We start from the raw sequence: 18,928 nt of genomic DNA on the forward strand, positions 1-18,928 counted from the left end.
AGTAAAAGTAACAGAATCTCTATGCAACAGTAACTACTTTTGTGCAAGCTATTTAAATACAATACATTTGAACTGTATTAATCCTGGGAGGTGAAATTTTAAGAGAGAAAAGAAAACGGCAGAGAATCGTAGGCTCCTGATGACTAGAAACAGTAGGACGACGCTGGAAGGACAGCAACACGCAGACTCAGTTGGCGCCCGCCCGCCTGCTTTTCCTCCAGCCGCCGTTTCCGCTCTCTTTCGCGCTCTGGCCTCCGGGGCGGCCCTCCCAGCGTGGCTCGGTTCTGATTGGCTCCTTTGAACGTCTACGCGCGACCTGATTGGTGGATGCCCGGCGCTTTTGCGCGGTGAGTTTGAAACTGCTGGGTCCTGACCCGGGGCGGCTCTGCACGCCCAGAGTTGCTACGTAGACCCGGAGTGCAGCCGTGGCCGCTGCGGGACAAGAGCCGGGTACGCGGCCGGCGCCGGGGGCGGGGTGCAGGTGCGCTCGGAGGGCCGCGGGCGAGCGGGGCTGCGGGGCTGGCCGGGCTACGGCCGGGCGGGGCCTTCACGTGAGCCCGGGGTCCCGCTATGGACGGCGGGCAGGGCCTCACCTGAGCCCAGGGTCTGGCTATGGATGGCGGGCAGGGCCTTTACGTGAGCCCGGGGTCCCGCTATGGACGGCGGGCAGGGCCTCAACGTGAGCCCGGGGTCCCGCTATGGACGGCGGGCAGGGCCTCACCTGAGCCCGGGGTCTGGCTATGGACGGCGGGCAGGGCCTTTACGTGAGCCCGGGGTCCCGCTATGGACGGCGGACAGGGCCTTTACGTGAGCCCGGGGTCCCGCTATGGACGGCGGGCAGGGCCTCTATGTGAGCCCGGGGTCCCTCTATGGACGGCGGGCAGGGCCTCACCTGAGCCCGGGGTCCTGCTATGGACGGCGGGCGGGGCCTTACCTGAGCCCGGGGTCCCGCTTTGGACGGCGGGCAGGGCCTCACCTGAGCCCAGGGTCTGGCTATGGACGGCGGGCAGGGCCTTTACGTGAGCCCGGGGTCCTGCTATGGACGGCGGGCGGGGCCTCACCTGAGCCCGGGGTCCCGCTATGGACGGCGGGCAGGGCCTCACCTGAGCCCAGGGTCTGGCTATGGATGGCGGGCAGGGCCTTTACGTGAGCCCGGGGTCCCGCTATGGACGGCGGGCAGGGCCTCACCTAAGTCCCGGAGCCCAGCCCCGGGCCTGGGCCGGGAGCCAGCTGAGCCCGAGGTCCTGACGAGGCCCTGTTTCGCGGGCAGTACCCGGGCCAGCCGTTCTCGCGAGGCCATTGACACTCCGGGAGAACCATCATCAAAGCTCAGCGCCAAGGAGACGTACGGTTGTCCTTGATGTTATAAAAGTTGTGGTTACAAACAACCCCAGACAGTAGCCAGGGGAAGAAATGCCGAGACGTGGAAGCACTGATGCTTTAATATCTTTGAGTCGTTTTTTAAGATGCTTGTGACACGTCCCCAGAGACTTGGAGATCTGGGTGGAGTGCTGCAAGCGCTGCTTTTTCAGACCTGGCAGCTGACACCGCCGAGCAACAGGGGGTGTTCACAAAGCACCCTAAAATTCCAAAGTAGTACCATTTATTTAGAATTGTGGCAACTAGAAAATGGGGTAGGAAAATGAGCCCAGCTTTGAAAATGAGTTAACTTTAGCTGTGTTTAAAGGGAGTCCACCTGTTTTATTGCACTCTAGTTATTATATCTCTTTATTGAGAGCGCAGAAAATTGTTTTGGTACCCACTGCAGTTCCCTAAAATTACAAGTAATTGGGTTTCATGCACCTGGCCAGGCCCTGGGGCCCAGTCCCCAGGGCCTACTCTAAAGTTGCCAACGGGGCTCACTTGAAAAGATTTATCCCTACTTTGTAGGTTAAGTTTTGGTGTTTTTGAGGGTGGCCCTGTGTAGCCTTGACTGCCCCTCTAATTCCTGGCCATGTGCCTGCCTCAGCCTCCTGAGTGCTGGGATTACAGGCTTGTGCTGCCACAGCCTGCTGGTTGGTGTTACTTGGGGAATGGATCTGTGGGGAATAGAACTTCAAGGTCAGCTACTCTTTGATGCTCCTAAGCACTTTGTCAGGGCTGAGCAACCTTCGAAGCAAGGTGCCTAGCTATTTACTGTTGTTTCCTTAAGTCTTTGTAGGGTGTGATCAAATTTTGTAGAATTGTACTTTTTATTCTTGTAGGGTGCTTATTGATACTTCCTATTGAATGTTTAGAGTGAGTTTGTGTCTGCTGTTGTAAACAAAGTATTTGGTTTTTTAAAAATATATATTTTGTTTTTTAAATATTTTGTTTATTATTTTTATTTTATGTGTGTGTATGTATTGCCTGCATGTAGGTAAGTGCACCCGTGCTGTGCTGTGCCCGTGGAGGACAGAAGAGGCTGTCAGATCCCCTGGAACTGGAGTGACGGACAGTTGTTAGCTGCCATGTGGGTTCTGGGATTCGAACCCAGGTTTTCTGCAAGAACAACCAGTGTTCCTAACCTTTGAGCCATCGCTCCAGCCCCACAGTGTTATTTGTAATGTGAGCTTTTTGACTACAACTCCCTTTTTCTTTTTGAGACAGTGTCCCAGTAACCAACTCATGTTGGCCTTGAACTTGGCTGTTTTGCCTCAGTTTTCCCTGTGTTAGGATTATAGGAATGTCCCACCATGCCTGGCTTCCTCCTCATAGGATCTTTAGAATTATTTTTGTAAAAATAGAAAACTGTACAAATTTGGTAAAATAACTATATTGAAATAACTATATATAACTATCATACTGACAGTAAAAAAAATTCATAATTCTGGGTTTTGTTTAAAATTTTCTTTTCAGTCCTCAGAATCAAACCTGGCCTTTTACTTTTTTATTTGTGAGACACAGGGTCACTAAGTTCTTTGGCTAGCTTTGAACTTAACCCTGTAGCCCAGGCAGGCCTGAACTTTTGGTCCTCCTGTGCCATCCTCCTAAGTAGCTGGAACTGCAGGCCTGGTGATTTGTGAATTGGAGGGTTAATTCAATGTGAAGAAGCTAAGTACTACCCTGCATAGAACATACAAATGCAGTGTCTTAGAAGCAAAGAAGGGTCAGAAAGTCTTACTGCAAGAGTACTTAAACCTTGGTAAATAAATACTCTTTTGATATAACAACATCTGTGGGATATGTAATTATACTACAGAAGGCACTGTGGAAAATGCTTTGCATAAAGCACTGCACTGGTTAATTGAAACTGCTTTGAGTTGGTAGCATGTGATTAAATCAGTGTTTCCCTCATTTTAGGGTCTGTTATAACCCGTTAAGTGACTATGGAGGACTACATCAAAATAGAGAAAATTGGAGAAGGTGAGTGGTTTTAGTATAAAGTTTTTACAAGTGTTTCAAGAGTGCTAAGTGTGTAACCTGGAAACATTACAGTGCAACCATTGGTGAGGTGTCTCTAGTGTTCACATGCTATGATGGTTAGTGTACAGTGTCAGCCTGGCAGTCTAAATTACCTGGGCGATGGGCCCCTGGACTTGCCTGTAGGGCGCAGTCTTGATTGGTTTGTTAACTGGGGTGGGAAGGCTGCCCACTGTGGGTGGCACCATCCGTTGTCTGGGATCCTAGACTGGGTGTGCAGAAAACTGGCTAAGCAGCAGTCAGGCTCCTTTGCTCCTTGGCTGGATGCTGTGTGGCCAGCTGCCTGCCAGTGCCTGCTTGGGCTGGACCGCAGCCTGGATCTGAGGCAGAGCAAACCTCAGTTGCTTTGGCCAGGGTGTTTGATCATGGCAGCAGGAAAAGAACCTAAGGCATGTTTATTGTGTGACAACTTAATCCAAAGCTTCCCTTTCAAGAGGTTTTGAACTATTCTAATTCTTGGTGACCTTCTCCATATAATCTCAGTTTTGCATGTATGTGGTTTTGAGGTGAAACTCTGACCTCATACTCTGCCCCCAGACTATTACATATATCTGATACCCAACCCCTCAAATGCTTGTGTTTTGAAAACACTACTCATAACTTGTCTATGTGTTGGGATGGAGGTTATCAGGGAAGGAGAATTATACTAATTGCACAATTAATTTTATTAATATAAAAATTTAAAAATATTGTATTATTCTGATTTTATGTGTATGAGTATATTGCTTGCATGTGTGTAAGTACACCTGTGTCCTGCAGTGCCCATAGAGGTCAAAAGAAGGCGTCAGATCCTCTGAAACTGGCAACACCATGTGGATACTGGGGACTGAACCCAGGTTCTGTGCCAGAGCAGCCAGTGTTTTTACTGGTTGTGCTGTCCCTCCAGCCTGCTCAGTGTCCCTAACTGCTATAAGAATGAGCTCCAGGAGAGCTGAAGAGTTTTCGTCTTGTTCACAGTGATTTGCCCACTGTCCATGTCCAGTTCATAGGAGGTGCTCAAAGATTTATGCCTGCATTGTTCTGAGTTCCTGAACTCTTGTTCTCTTGGCTTATAGGCTTGTCTCTTAACAGTGTCTGCCTGTTTTGGATTGTGTGGTGTATATTGTTCTTGAAAAATTAACTGTGTGAAATAATTTTAAATCTAGGCAATACCGTCTACATAGAATTTTCTTTTGTTAGTATCAAGTTCCTGGTCAAAGCTGTAGATAGGCTGAGATGCATATGATGAACCCTGATGCCTTTACTACTTGTAACTAAAATTCCTTCTGTGAGGCATGAATGATGTCTGGCCCTCCTCCTCTGTCTGGTCCCTACCACAAACTGAGATACAATTTTGCCAAACCTACAGTCTGAAAACCAGTGAGTTTAAAGGGCTTACTGCATTATAGTGGGTGAGCGTTTACTTAAAGGAGTGTGAGCGCTCCCTCCTAAAGCCACACTGGAAAGTCTCCATCCTGGCATGGACTATGACTTCCCACATGGTCCTAAATGGTAAGAGACCCTCCCTACGGCCTCAACTTAATATATCCTTAGCCCCTCCTGCCTGGTTGGTTGGTTGGTAGGGAGGTATGGCTGACTCCCTGCCCCTCCTTCCTTGTACTGTCAGCAGTTTGGCTGTGATGATCCTAGGCCATTGGTTCAGCCAAGCTTGGGAAGAAGGCATCTTTCCACAGTCTCACTTGGAGGACAGTCCTGTGCCGCACCAGGCTAGTGTCTTCTGAATATTTACTGCTTTTACCATTCCAGCTGTCCATACTCTGACTGCATCCCTTTATTTCCTCTATTTCCTGGAATGGGCTTCAGTTACTCTTAGACTGGTCTTTTGGGCTTGATGATTACTCCTGTAAGACATTTCTGAATCTAGAGTGTCATATTTGATTGTATTGTGCACGTCACTAGTTGAGACTCTTAACTGTCAGATTGATACTAAGTTGAGTTTTACACAGTGTAATATTCAGCCTTAACAGTGAGAGTATATAGACTGCCTACTTTAAGGGGTGGCTCTGGGGATAAAATAGAGTCAATTCTTTTAGTCTGCTCGAAATATGAATTTTATTTAAAATAATAGCATTAAAATGACTTGTATATAGGAAAACAGATTGTCATGTAGAATTTAAAAAATATTGGAACAAAGCTTTTGTGGATATCAACTTAGAGCTGAATGGTCTCCTTAGTATTCTAAGTCCTTCATCGGAAAGGGTTCCTACTGCTGATAAAGTGTCAGGAGAGACCTCTGTAAGGTTGCTCCCTAATCCCTTGTTTGGTTTTTAGGGGGAGCAAACCACTTTATTCAGAAGCTGAGGGTAGGGAGGAGCTGACCAGGACTAGATCTGCTGTTCCTGGCGGGGCACACCTTCCTGGCTGCCTCTGTGCTAAAAGCTTGTTTGGATTTTGAGAGACTCTTGCTAATCTCCCTCAGCTTCCCAAGTGGAAGGCATATAGGTATGCACCACCACGCTGTGATCTTTACTTTTGATTTTGAGACAGGGTCTCACTAAGTTGCCCAGGCTTGTCTCCACCTTGTGATCCTTCTGCCCTGGCCTTCCAAGTAGTTGTATAGTCTAGTCCTTGCCGTCACTCTGATGTTAAGAAAAGCCAAAGCTATTCAAGAAAATTTATGTATAGTTAAGGAACTTAGGACCTCCTTAAACTTGACCCTGAGTTTAAAAGGGCTTTGTAATGTGTGAGAAGGGAGTATAGCACATGCTGAGCTCCTAGGTAACTAGCCCCTCTTCCTGCACCTACCCCACTGTGGTACTGACATTGTTGCTCATATGAAGCCCATATATTAGAGTAATTTTCAACAACTTCTCAGTGGTTAGGAGGCTTCCTGTTTGTAGTAGATGATCGCAGCCCATATTTTTACTAAAACCATGTTTCTGTTTTTATTCTTTTCTGGATAAGGACTATTGATTGCATTTAAATATGTATAGAGGAGTCACTGATTGCAGAAGTTGCAGTTCAGTGTCCTGGAGTGTCAGAGGCTCCTGCTTAATGAGGTGCTCGGTGGATACATAACTGGAGCTGAATTTGAATTTGCAGAAGGTGTTTTCTGTTACCTGCTGCCATTAATGGTTGCTGGACTGTGTGAGAGGCTTGTAATGACACATAAATCTTATTTCAAAAGTAGGTATATGCTTTAGGAAGCAGTGAAGATGTAATTATGTGTAAGATAAACTCCCTCCCCTCTGGCCACAGCAGGCATGTCTGTCATGTGATCCTTTAAGGAATCCAGTTAAGAAATGTCTTCATTTGTAGGATGTATCACAAAGCAGATATTTACTTTGTTTCAGGTACTTATGGAGTTGTGTATAAGGGTAGACACAAAACAACAGGTCAGGTGGTGGCCATGAAGAAAATCAGGCTAGAGAGTGAAGAGGAGGGAGTGCCAAGTACTGCAATTCGGGAGATTTCCTTATTGAAAGAACTGCGTCATCCTAATATAGTCAGGTATGGCATGACTGAATTGAAACCATTCTCCCTTTTTGAAATTAATTTTTAAGAATATTTTTATTTTATGTGTATGTGTATCTGGCCTGCTCGTATGTAAGTGCACCCATATTGTACAGTGCCCAAGGAGATCGGAAGATAGCATCTCAGAGTCCCTGGAACTGGACTTATGGACTATTGTTATCTGCCATGTGGGTGCTGGGAACCACTGGAATCCTCTGCAGGAGCAGCCCGTGAGTGCTCTTAGCCACTGAGCATCTCTCCAGCGCCGCTGTTTTGAGTTTTTGAGACAGGGTCTTATTTGTAGCCTACTAGGTTAGCCTGGAATTTACTGCATAGACCACATTGTCCTTTAACAGTCCTTCTGCCTTAGCCTTCTGCCTTAGTGCTGAGATTCCTGGCGTAAACCACCAGGCCCCATTCCCCGCTCTCTTTGAAAATTTATTTTGAGACAGTGTAGTTACCCAGTGTGGCCTTGGGCTCACTCTGTATGCGATGCAGGCTGTTTAGAGGACTCTGCCTTTGTTTCCCTCTCTTCTGCCTCTGGATTAGCTGAGATGATAGGCCTGTACCACCACACCTGGTTCCAATCCTATTCCGCTGGAGCTGGAGATAGGGAACAGCTGTTAAACTTAAGATTCCACTTTAAAGTTAATGTCTATAATTAATTTACTTCAATGGAAAGGCAAGTTCTGAACAATATGAATGAACAGCCAACTTAGATACATTGTTTTGGAATAGGGATATTAATTTTAAATTGTCCTGAAACTTCCTCAAATTCAACTTTTGTGTTAAGGTGATTTGTTTTGAATCTCTCTCTCTCTCTCTCTCTCTCTCTCTCACTCACTCACTCTCTCTCTCACACACACACACACACACACACACACACACACACACACAGAGAAATCACTATGAAACTTACAGAAGTAGTTTTCCTTTGGGAAAGCTGGAGGTCATCAATGCTTGCTGACTTTTAAGCTTTGTTCTCACTGCAGCCTGCAGGATGTGCTCATGCAGGACTCCAGGTTGTATCTCATCTTTGAATTCCTTTCCATGGATCTCAAGAAGTACTTGGATTCTATCCCTCCTGGTCAGTTCATGGATTCTTCCCTTGTTAAGGTAGGAGACTTAACAACATTTTATTATACTTAGCACTCTGGATACAGTCTGCCCTGTGTAAAAGTATGTTGTGAATGCTGGGAAAAGTGTAAGACTAGAGTGAGAAAGAGGGTTTAATTTTGCACCAATTAGATGGTCGTTTACCCATTTTATTACCAGATGGTTCTAGTAAGTGAAAATTAGTGTCTAAGATAACATAAAAATGATAATATAGGGCCTGGAAAGATGGCACAGTGGTTAAGAACACTGGCTGCTCTTGCAGAGGACCTGGTTCAGTTCCCAGTGTGCACATAGCGGCTGACTGACTTCAGTTCCGGGGGTCCAGTGTCCTCTGCTGGCCTCCTTGCTGTTGCACATGGTACACTTATATTCACGCATCTCAAATAAAATAAGCACTTTTTTATGTGTATGCTTTATTTTGGCATAATATCTTACTTAAAAAATTTTTTTATTTTGATTTTATGTGTGTGAGTGTTTTGCCTGCATGTGTGTAAGCGCACTTGTGTCATGCAGTGCTAGTGGAGGTCAGAAGGGGACATCAAATCCCCTGGAACTGGAGTTACAGATGGTTGTTAGCCGCCATGTGGGTGCTGGGAATCAAACCCAGGTCCTCTTGCAAGAGCAGCCAGTGCTCTTACCCACAGAGCCATCTCTCCAACTTTAAAAACAATTACTGAGAATTCCATACATGCATATAAGGTGATGAACACTTTTTTAAAGCTGATACTACAAACCGTCTTCCATTGTTGGAAGCAGAATGGACTGCTCTCTGGCGGTACTTATTTATGTGTGGAGCACTAACAAAAGCCTGACGCCCAGCAGTGATGCTGGCTGGTCTTATTCTGGCTCAGAATGTGTGTAAGTTAAATTACAAAGGCATTTGTAGATTCTTTTTTCTTTCTTTTTGAGAGAGTCTCCCTGTAACCCCAACTGGCCTGGAACTCACCATATAGATTAGGCTGGCCTTGAATTTACAAGAAAATGCCTGCCTTTGTTGGGCACTGGGACTAAAGGTGTGCTCCCCGGTGGGCAAAAAAAATTCACATACGCTTTATTAGGCCAGCTGTGGTGGTGCATGCCTTTAATCCCAGTGCGCTTTCATGTGGAAAGGCTGTTACTATTATTTCATTTGCTATTTAGCATTTTTCATGTTTACTCATTTATAAATAACCTGTACGTGTTCACTAACTTTTATCTGTTAGGATATTGCCTATGTTCAATGGTTGCAAAGATCATTTTAGTAACAAGTTGATGACAAGTCCTCTCATTCCCTTTTTCCCACTTTGACTTGCTGATGGGGCCTGCCCTTGCCAGTGTTTATGTTATAGACAGCATCTTGGGACTTGCAGTGTCTTGCTGAAGATAGATCAGATCCTGAGAACAATAGATGTCAGTGTTTCCTGTAGTTACAGTAGGGCTCCCCGACTCTCCCACTTTTTTTGGGGGGGGGACTTAAATTCTGCGTAGATCAGATTCATTTTAACAGCTACATTGTAGGGCTAGGGAGGCAGCTCAGCGATAAACTGCTTGCTGTGCAAGTAGGAAGACCTGAGTTCAGAGCCCAGCATGCAGGAGAGCAAGCTTTGTGGTATGGGACACATAACCCTGGAACTGGTGGGCAGCCTAGGCAAAACTGTGAACACAGGTTCTATGTGAGACCCTGTCTCAAAAAATAAGGTGGAGAGTGCTAGGGAGAGACAGACATCTGGCCTCTACGGGAAGTATGCACCATGCGGTAAGTAATCAGCTACCTGTTTTAACTGGTTTCACGTATTTTCCAATTTCAATCTTTTAGGCCGATCTTTATTATATATACTGTATACTTCTGGTCTATCCATGTTTCTTCTCATGTTAATTATAGCTGAGTGTGCTGGTGTCCACCTTTAATCCCAGCAGAGGCAGGCAGATCTCTGTGAGATCGAGGCCAGCCTGGTCTATGTAGTTCTAGGCCAGCTGGGGCTACAGGGAGACCCTGTGTACAAACAACAAAAAACAAAAAAAAAACCAGTGTTATCACCTTTGACAAGTATCTTGTGAAACATACATCCCTTAATTGTTCATTTCTTCTGAAATTTGACTGATGTTTACAAAGAGGAAATGCATGTGTAGAGATGCCATGAATGAACAAGAACAGCTGTACTCAGGGTGGGAACAGCTGATAGGAGTATGTTGGAACTTCACAGAGAAAGCTATCTTGTGACTTATAGTGGGCACCAGATAAGTAAAAGGACTGAGCGTGTTCACGTGTGTGTGTGTGCCCAGAAGGTAAGTGTTGTCTGCATATACTATGTAAATAGGTCTCTTCTGACAAATCCCCGTTAGTACAGATGACCCCAAAGCTCTTTTGGTTAGTTGAATTATTTTCCCACAACATCATTTCTTGTTTCTTTGGGGCATATTATTTGTGAACTTTTGAGTGGTATGATTCAGTTTTAAGTTGGTTATTTAGAAAATCATGGGAGGAATGTTAAGTCTTTGACTTACTTGGCTTTTCCAGAGTTACTTGTACCAAATCCTCCAGGGAATTGTGTTTTGCCACTCCAGACGGGTTCTTCACAGAGACCTAAAACCTCAGAATCTATTGATTGATGACAAGGGAACAATCAAGCTGGCTGATTTTGGCCTTGCTAGGGCTTTTGGAATTCCTATCAGAGTCTACACACACGAGGTAAGTCTGCTGTGTTTGTGAGTGTGCTGCTCTGTCAGTTCTCTAAGCCAGGAAGGAATCACCTGACTAAAAGCTTCTGCTCTGACAGCATCAGCATACTGCTTCTCAGTCATCCTGCACTGCTTATGTGTGAGAATGGAACTGGGACCCAGGCACTGTCTGTCAGGGGACACGGTGCGGTAGGTAGGAAGGGGTTGTGCTGTAGTTGTTAGAACTCTGATTAGTCAGTCTTATTCCAGTTCTTTGTGTTAACCTTTCCCCAGAGCCGTAGTTTCTGTTGATGGACCCTTGTATAGTACATTCTGATGAATTAAAAGGTGGGTTTGGGGCTGGAGAGATGGCTCAGGGGTTAAGAGCACTGGCTGCTCTTGCAGAGGATCTGGGTTCAGTTCCCAGCACCCACATACATGGTGGCTGACAACCGCTGTAACTCCAGTTCTGGGGGGATCCTACATCTTCTGACCTCTGCTGGCATTGCACGACACAGATGCACCTACTTACGTGTAGGCATTACATTCATACACATGAAATAAAAATAGTTTTTAAAAGGTGGGTTTGATTTTTAGACTTTCTGATACATTTAGAAACAGTAACTATAATTAGGGGAGGGAGGAGGAGGGACTGAGCCTAGGTCCTTGCACATGTTAGGCAAGTGCTCCATCACTGAGCTATACCCACAGTCAGTTTTGTTATATTGAAGGTTTGGCATCCTTTGACTATTTCTTTTGTTTCCCTTTGCACCGAGGATCTAACCTAGGGCCTTACATTCTAGGTTCTCTGTGCTTGAGCTACATGCCCTGCCTTCTTTTTTACCTATTTGAGAAAGGATTTCATTTTGAGTTACCCTTGAACTTGGGATTCCTGTCTTGGCCTCCCTAGTAGCTGGGATTAAACCCACTGGCAGGCTGGGTTCATTGATATTTCTGAACAGAAAGGATGGACATTGAATTGTGTCATACATGAACCTTGAAAACCGACTTGGGGTGTGTACCCTTGACCTCAAAGTTGCTATGTAGTTAACTGCACGCAGGATCCTCCTGTTTACCTCTGGAGATAACCAGTGCACACCACCATACCTGGTCTGTGTGGTGCTAGGTGTCAAATTCTGGGCTTTGGACATGCTAGGAAGTACGCCACCTGCTGAGCTGCAGCCCCAGCTCCACCCTCTGCTCATTTCTTCCTCCATGGGAACATAAAGAAATAGTTTCCTTGGAGTAAAGGCTGTCGGCCTTGTCAGCTTTGCTTCTAGAGGCCACGTTCCTGCTTTTTGGATAAATGACACAAATGATCATTCGTTCTAAATCAGTGAAAGGTTTTTGGCTTATGTTTCTTACTTGTGTTAAGAAGTGAGTATTTAATTCTGGGTGTGGTGGCGCATGCCTGCAGTCCCAGCACTTGGGAGGCAGAGGCAGGTGGATCTTTGAGTTCAAGGCCAGTCTGGTCTACATAGTGAGTTCCAGGCCAGCTGGGGCTACAGGGAGACCAAGTTTCAAAAAGATAAAAAAAAAAAAAACCCAAAAAAACAAGAGGTGACCATTCCCTCCCATCTTCATGTAAGCAAACCTTGCACTTCTGTGTAGTGTTTAAACAGTTTTATTTGGTGCTTTGTCTGCCTTTAATTTTTAGTTTTTGGAAAGTATTAGATTTTTTTTTTGGAAAGTTTTTGTTACATGCATGAGTGTTTTGCCTGTTTGTGTTTACCATGTGTGCCTGCTACCCAAGGAGGCCAGAAGAGGGCGGCATATCCCCTAGAACTGGAGTGACAGATGGTCGTCAACCATCATGTGGATGCTGGGCACCAAACCCAGGTCCTGTACAGGAGCAGCCAGTGCTCTTAACAGCTGAGCCAACTCTGCTGGTCCGATTTTGTAACCATTTTGATTTTTCTACTTTATTTAAAAGCAAGAAATTTTATTTTTTAAATCTAATGAGCCGAATTCAAAATAATTGTTTCCAGTTTCGTACTTTGCACATAGTTAATTGACCTAATGCTCCTGGTGGCAGCTGCACAGCGTTTTAAAATAGACCAGTGACGCCCAGCCGTGTGCAGCGTGCTTATTCAGTGCGGTTTGCCTTGCCCTAGGTGGTGACACTCTGGTATCGCTCTCCGGAAGTGTTGCTGGGGTCCGCCCGCTACTCGACCCCAGTCGACATCTGGAGCATAGGCACCATCTTTGCAGAGCTGGCCACGAAGAAGCCGCTGTTCCACGGGGACTCGGAGATCGACCAGCTCTTCAGGATCTTCCGGTACTACTTGGCTTACACCGGAACTATGGGGGCTTCCAGGGTTAGGTGAGGTGTACGTCAGCGTTTGCTTTGCTTCTGCCCTCAGAGCCTTGGGCACGCCCAACAATGAAGTGTGGCCGGAAGTGGAGTCTCTCCAGGACTACAAGAACACGTTCCCCAAGTGGAAGCCAGGGAGCCTTGCCTCCCACGTCAAAAACCTGGATGAAAACGGCTTGGATTTGCTCTCGGTGAGTGAGCCTGTTCATAGTGCTGCTTTGTGGTGACGACGTTGTTCATGACTGAGCATGCTCAGCCTTTTACTTGGGAGATAGGAAGAAATCCACATTTCTTGAGTTAGAGGTCGGTTATGCCTGTTGTAACATTTTTAGATAACAAGAAACACGCGTGGTCTTGAGCAAAGTTCGGCATTAGAGTTTGTTTGCCGTTTTGTTTTTGGGCTGGTAGGTTGCTATGGAAACACTGGAGGAGAGGCCAGGGCTAATAGGACTGTTTCAATTCTGAGCACAGCCAAGCTGTAGTGACCCTCCTTTCTGGCTTGTCTCTGTTTACTATTTGTTTACCCAAGACATCTGTGCTCTGCTTACTGCTTGGGACTCTGAGTTATTAAAGCTGTTTACAGCCAAAACTCCGTTTCTCGTTTTTGGCCTGGTCTTTTTCATCAGAAAGGTTAGAAAAATGAATGTAATTTTGGTTTTCCTCTTGTTAACACTGCTGCACCCCATTAACAATTGCTTTCTTTAAGAAGAAGACAATAAAATTACAATCAAGGATTTAAAAAAACAGGCCAGCTTTATATTTATAATAAGTAAGTTTGTTTTAGAGCAATATTTAAATTCTGAATTTGTAGAAGAAACCAATTTTTATAAATCTCAGGGCTTTGGCAGGTGTATGCAAAGGATACTCACTGTTACACAGTCAAATACATGCTCTAGTTAATTGGTCTTTTGGCTCCTTCATCAATATGTCATATCACCAAATGAAGATCAGATTTGTCCAAAGTGTGTGTGTATGTGTACATATATATATCCTTCATATATTTTAATTATTGGTATTAAGTTAGAATAAGCTTTTCCACTTGCCTGGCCCAATCTGCTTACATTTAAAGTTGTCAGTTTTATTGTGATGCTGGGGGGTGGAGTTTAGGACCTTCAGGGTGGTCGGCTAAACATTCTACTCCTAAGCCACATCTTTAGCTCTTACATTTTTTGAACACAGAATTTCACTGAACAAAAATCAGATACTATGAAGCAGATTTCTCGGTCCGTGAACACTTTCTAGATAACACTGGCTGCTGGCCCTGCCCTTTCTCCTGCGAGCTGGGTGGAACTTTGGGCAGCGTTTCTGTCTTCCGCCCTCAGGCAATGTACGCTCTAGCCCTTGACAACCAGGACCCTCTCCAGCCTCTGCAGGTTCCCCAAGAAGCAAAGTCTCCACCAGTTGAAAACTGCGAATTGCCAGTTAGACTTGGCTTCTTGTCACTTCCTAGCTTTATGAGCTTAGGCAAGTTCCTTGGCCAAGAGACTTGGTGTCATAATCTTACAATGGGCAGATCTCTTTGTTTTGCTGTGAGGGTTAATTGAGGATGTACCTCAGTCAGTATGCTTAGTGTACATGAAGCCTTGGGTTTGATCGCTAGCACCACAAGCCTGGTGTGGCGACACATGCCTGTAATCCCAATACTTGGGCGGCTGAGGCAGGAGAATCAGGAGTTAAGGCCAGCTTGGGCTACCCTGTCTCAAAGAAGTTTTTTAGTTTGTTTATTGATTTAATTTTTTATGAAGATAATACCAGATTTAAGATCTAAGCTTTCTCTGACAATAATGTAAATTAGCTAGTTTATCATAATGTATCAGTTCATCTAGTGATTCTGTTTTAGCTTATTGAACATACTGGGCCTTTTCCTTTGGGGGCCTCATTTGGTCACTATCAAAAACACTCTAGAAGCTGGAGAGATGGCTCAGCAGGTAAGAGCACTGACTGCTCTTGCAGAGGACCCGGGTTCAATTCCCAGCACCCACATGGAGGCTACGAACCGTCCTTAACTCCAGTTCCAGGGGAATCTGAAGCCCTCTTCTGACCTCCGCGGTGTTGCACGACACGGGTGCACTCACATACATGCAGGCAATATACTCATACACATAAAAATAATAAATTAAAAAAAAAAAACACTCTAATTGCCACCATTTCAGGAATGCTGTAAATAACTCAGATGGGCATTTAATTGTCAGAGTAAGAATAATTTGATCTCTTTTATAAGTTTATTCTTGGTTTTAAGACTGTCTTAAAACTAAGCACTTATCATTTATAATGAGATTATCAGATAGCTGTGGTTTAAGGTTAAGCTGTGGTTTAAGCTCCCTTGAGAAGAAGTTTACCACAGTTACAACATGGTTTAGTGCTGGAACAGCCAGGCTGTTTACGGACATGTTAGAAAAAAAAGATCATTTTTTAAGGTTTTTTTTTTTTTTTCTTCTCTTTTTTTCCCTCTAGAAAATGCTGGTCTATGATCCTGCCAAACGAATTTCTGGCAAAATGGCACTGAAGCACCCGTATTTTGATGACTTGGACAACGGGATTAAAAAGATGTAGCTTTCTGTGAAGCATGGAACAGATAGTCTGGCTTTTACTCTTGGCTCTCTTGCTGTCTTGTACATTTTCTTGTCTTTGTTGTGAAACAGCTGTGCTTCATCTTCTAATTTCATATGTTTAACTTAAAGTGTAAATATTGTTTCATATGAATTTAAATATAATAATTCTGTATATGTGTTTAGATCTCAGTATGGCGTCTTTGTTGCTATAATAAAATAGAACTCCACTGATGGGAGGAAGCTGGGGACCCAAGTTGGCTTCAGCCATCCCCTCCTGACAGCAGCTCTGTGTGCCTACCGTTGGAACTCCTGAAACTTAGAAAAGTGCTGCCTTGAAGACTCAGGATGCTCTGAGTGTTTTATACTCAGAATGCTCAGATTTTCTTGTCAATTTCTTGCCATGTGGAAACTACAAAGTGCCTCCTGAGGAGTATTTTTCTACTGGTATTTCAGTGCTCAACCTGGATGCTTCAGCATATGGATGAGAATACTATCTGATCTGAGAAATGTTACTAAATTTATAGGGCTTTTCAGTAACTTATAAACTAACATTAGCGTGTGCCAAAGTTTGCCAAGTTTTACAGCTGACGATCAAGGGCCATCCACAGTGGGAAGAACAGTTTTGAAAATCTGCCAACTCTATTTTTAGGTCTGTTATGAAAGCTGTTTGATGATTCCTATGCCTTCGTTGTTGGTGACTAGAGCAGTTACCTTGACTTTCAAGTCTGACTGAGATTGCTGGACTTGATAGTATTCATTAGCAACCTTCTAAAAATGTTCTAGAATATAGATATTCAGCTAAAATTACTCACTTTGGGAATTATTTAATTATGCTGCTGTAATTCTTAAAAGCAAATTTGTTTGCAATTAGTTGAAAGAAGTATCTGAAAATGTTAATTGCTTTTTTTAGAGTAAAAAGCTAAAATGTTTTAATTTAATGTTTTAAGGAACTTGAAGAGGCTGAGTTGGAGTGAACTTCGCCTTGTGCCTTTAGCAAGCTCCAGTTTATGATAGGTCAGTCTTAGTTCCCTTGTGTTTAACTGGAGTCAGGAAAGTTCCTCGGGAGCATAGAATCCTTCTGCACTGCGGGCAGGATTGTGGGAGGAACAGGTTTACTGAGTCCTCAGCCTGTCTCATGTTCTCTGTGTCTAGGGAGCTCCCTGTTGGAGGTGGTCTTAGAGACCTCCAACACTGCCTTTCTTCCTCCTTACTCATAGGGTAACCCCAGTGGGCTAGTGACCAATATGCCATAGTCCTGTGGTAGTGAGTCCAGGGGCTCACCGAATGTGTTTGCTATAGAAACCTTGAGGGGTGATGCTTTCTTACTGCTGATAATTGTTGAACTGGGCTCACGGCAAAGCCTTAGGGACCCTGATCTTTGGCCCTGGATCCTGCAGTATTTTGCCACCCAGTATCATTGGGTGCATGGGGTGTCTCCCCGCCACCCTCAGGCTTCTTATAAATAACCTGGTTTGAATTTGGGTTTCTGTCCTTTGTATCTCACAGTCTGTATCCATAGAGCTATCACTACGAAGACTATTAGATAAGTAATTTCTAGAACTCTGGTATGAAGCACACTTGGAGTTACTCTCATAACTAGATCATACTTTAATTTCTTTTATAGATTGCTTGTAGAGTCCTGTTCTGTTGTAGCTTCAAGTACTGGTTGTACTTGTCAACCTTTAGAGGACCTGTGAGCTTTGGAGAAGTGTTTGTTTATAGGTAGTACCTGCTTGTTGGTCTGGAGCAACCATGATACCACCGTTCTGTGTGTAGTCCTTGTCTTGAGAAATGATTTCAGTCACCCTGTTCTCAGGAAGCGGAGTGTTGATTTGTTGAGTTCGCTTAGTAATTTAAATAGCAAGCTGCTCTTATAGACACTTCCTATGGTGTAAACATTTTGAGTATAAAACCAGGAGAATGTGGTGCGGTGTCGTGCATACATATGGTTATACCGTATGGATCTGTAACAGGCATGTTGCAGGCCCAGCAGCCTAGCCGTTTGTCCCACAGTTCTAGTATCAGAACAGTGGCATTGCTGTTTAAGAAGGCGAAGCTTCACTTCCCTTTCCAGGAAGGGTTTGCCGTTTCATGGCTCCAAATCTTGCTATAGTCAGAGCAGTTTTAGAAAGGCTTTTGGCAATGGAAAATGGCTCAGAACGTAAAGATTGCAGTTTTCCTGAAGAGCACAAAATGTAACATTTTTGACCAGTCAACCTGAGTCTGCAGCCTTAACTGACAGATTACCAGTGCTAACAAGGTTGTGACCGCTTGGGAAAGCACATGGCAGTCACCTACCCTCCACCTGAAACTTTGGTGGCTGCTGTGTGCCCTGCCCACTTTGAGCAATAAATCATACCCTTAGTTACAGAAATCACAAGTTCAGAATTGGAAGAACATTGACTATGACTTTATTTTCCCAGCTAGGGCTGTACAACAGTGAAAATTGAACTTGGGTTTTCTAGCTCCTGGTTTAAAAAGATTCATAATTCTAAACCTGACAATGTTCGTATCTTCAAGGCTTAAGTACCAATCAGAATGCAGTCAGTAACAGAGGCCAAACTGTGAAGAGATCTTTCGATCAGCCAGGTGTGGCTTGCACAGTTCCCAGCCCTTGGGAGGCCAAGGCAGGATGATCACTTGCAGTTACAGGCTAACCTAGACTACACTGTGAAACCCCCCTTTCTCCCCAAATACAACCCTCAGCTACTAAGAAAACTGGAGTGAGATCCGAGAAAGTTGCATTAAATGTTTTTAGTTCCCTGAAGTGGGAAGTCAGAATGGAGACACTGTTACATAGGACGTAGTGTGTGCTTCCAAAGTTTTGTTTATTGAATTCTGATTTTCACACTGTATAGTTTGATGGTATTTAGATTCCATCCTCTCCCTCTGTACTGCCCCCTGCCCAAATTAATGTATAATGCGCGGAGCAACAGCGTGGGGCACCGAGACTGAACCTGGAGGAATGAATAGACAGGGGGCACGAAGAAATGGAGACAAGACAGTATTCTGATCAAGTCTCTTTTATTGAGCAATCACACAGTGTTAATATAGTAAAGCGGAGGGTGGGGGAAGGTAAAGGGCAGAGAGAAGGCAGGGGGAGTGGAAGGTGGCAAGGCCCTGCTGGGGAGTTTCCACTACAGTCATGAGCCCTGGTGGTTTCACAAGATAAGTAAAATGTAGTAAATCAGGGCAAGAAAAACATGTTTTTACAAGGCCACCTGGTTGTTTCAAACTGGGGCAGGGGTACACTTAAGGCTTGGCCTCCAACATCTCCTCCCTTCTACTTTAATAAAGGTAGTCCAGACTCCTCCCGTGAGAGGCTATAGTTCTCACAGTTTTTGCTCTTGGTACTTTTGGGGAGGCGAGGCAGAGCAGTGAGGGACCTTTGGGTCCCTGCCCGGGTGACTGCACCTGTCTTAGGTTAGAAGGGATCTCCCCCAAATCATACACC

General features: G+C 44.7%; 1 protein-coding gene across 4 annotated transcripts; it reads left to right on the forward strand.

The window, feature by feature from the left end:
- The first annotated feature begins 324 nt into the window (after positions 1-324).
- Cdk1 (cyclin dependent kinase 1) lies at positions 325-15,656 on the forward strand. Of its 4 annotated transcripts, none has more exons than XM_029564723.1 (8): positions 330-450; positions 3,283-3,345; positions 6,696-6,852; positions 7,848-7,971; positions 10,469-10,639; positions 12,723-12,886; positions 12,972-13,113; positions 15,377-15,656. In XM_029564723.1, the coding sequence occupies exons 2-8, from the start codon at positions 3,309-3,311 to the stop codon at positions 15,473-15,475; spliced, it is 894 nt and encodes a 297-aa protein (XP_029420583.1). In that variant the 5' UTR covers positions 330-450; positions 3,283-3,308; the 3' UTR covers positions 15,476-15,656. The 4 variants fall into 4 exon arrangements, with proteins under 4 accessions (XP_029420586.1, XP_029420583.1, XP_029420584.1 ...); XM_029564724.1 differs by lacking the exon at positions 330-450 and adding an exon at positions 458-481; XM_029564725.1 differs by lacking the exon at positions 330-450 and adding an exon at positions 2,528-2,547.
- The last annotated feature ends 3,272 nt before the right edge of the window (positions 15,657-18,928 follow it).

The sequence above is a fragment of the Nannospalax galili genome, unplaced genomic scaffold (genome assembly GCF_000622305.1).
Source record: "Nannospalax galili isolate Female #2095 unplaced genomic scaffold, S.galili_v1.0 scaffold358, whole genome shotgun sequence".
Classification (NCBI taxonomy): Eukaryota; Metazoa; Chordata; class Mammalia; order Rodentia; family Spalacidae; genus Nannospalax; species Nannospalax galili.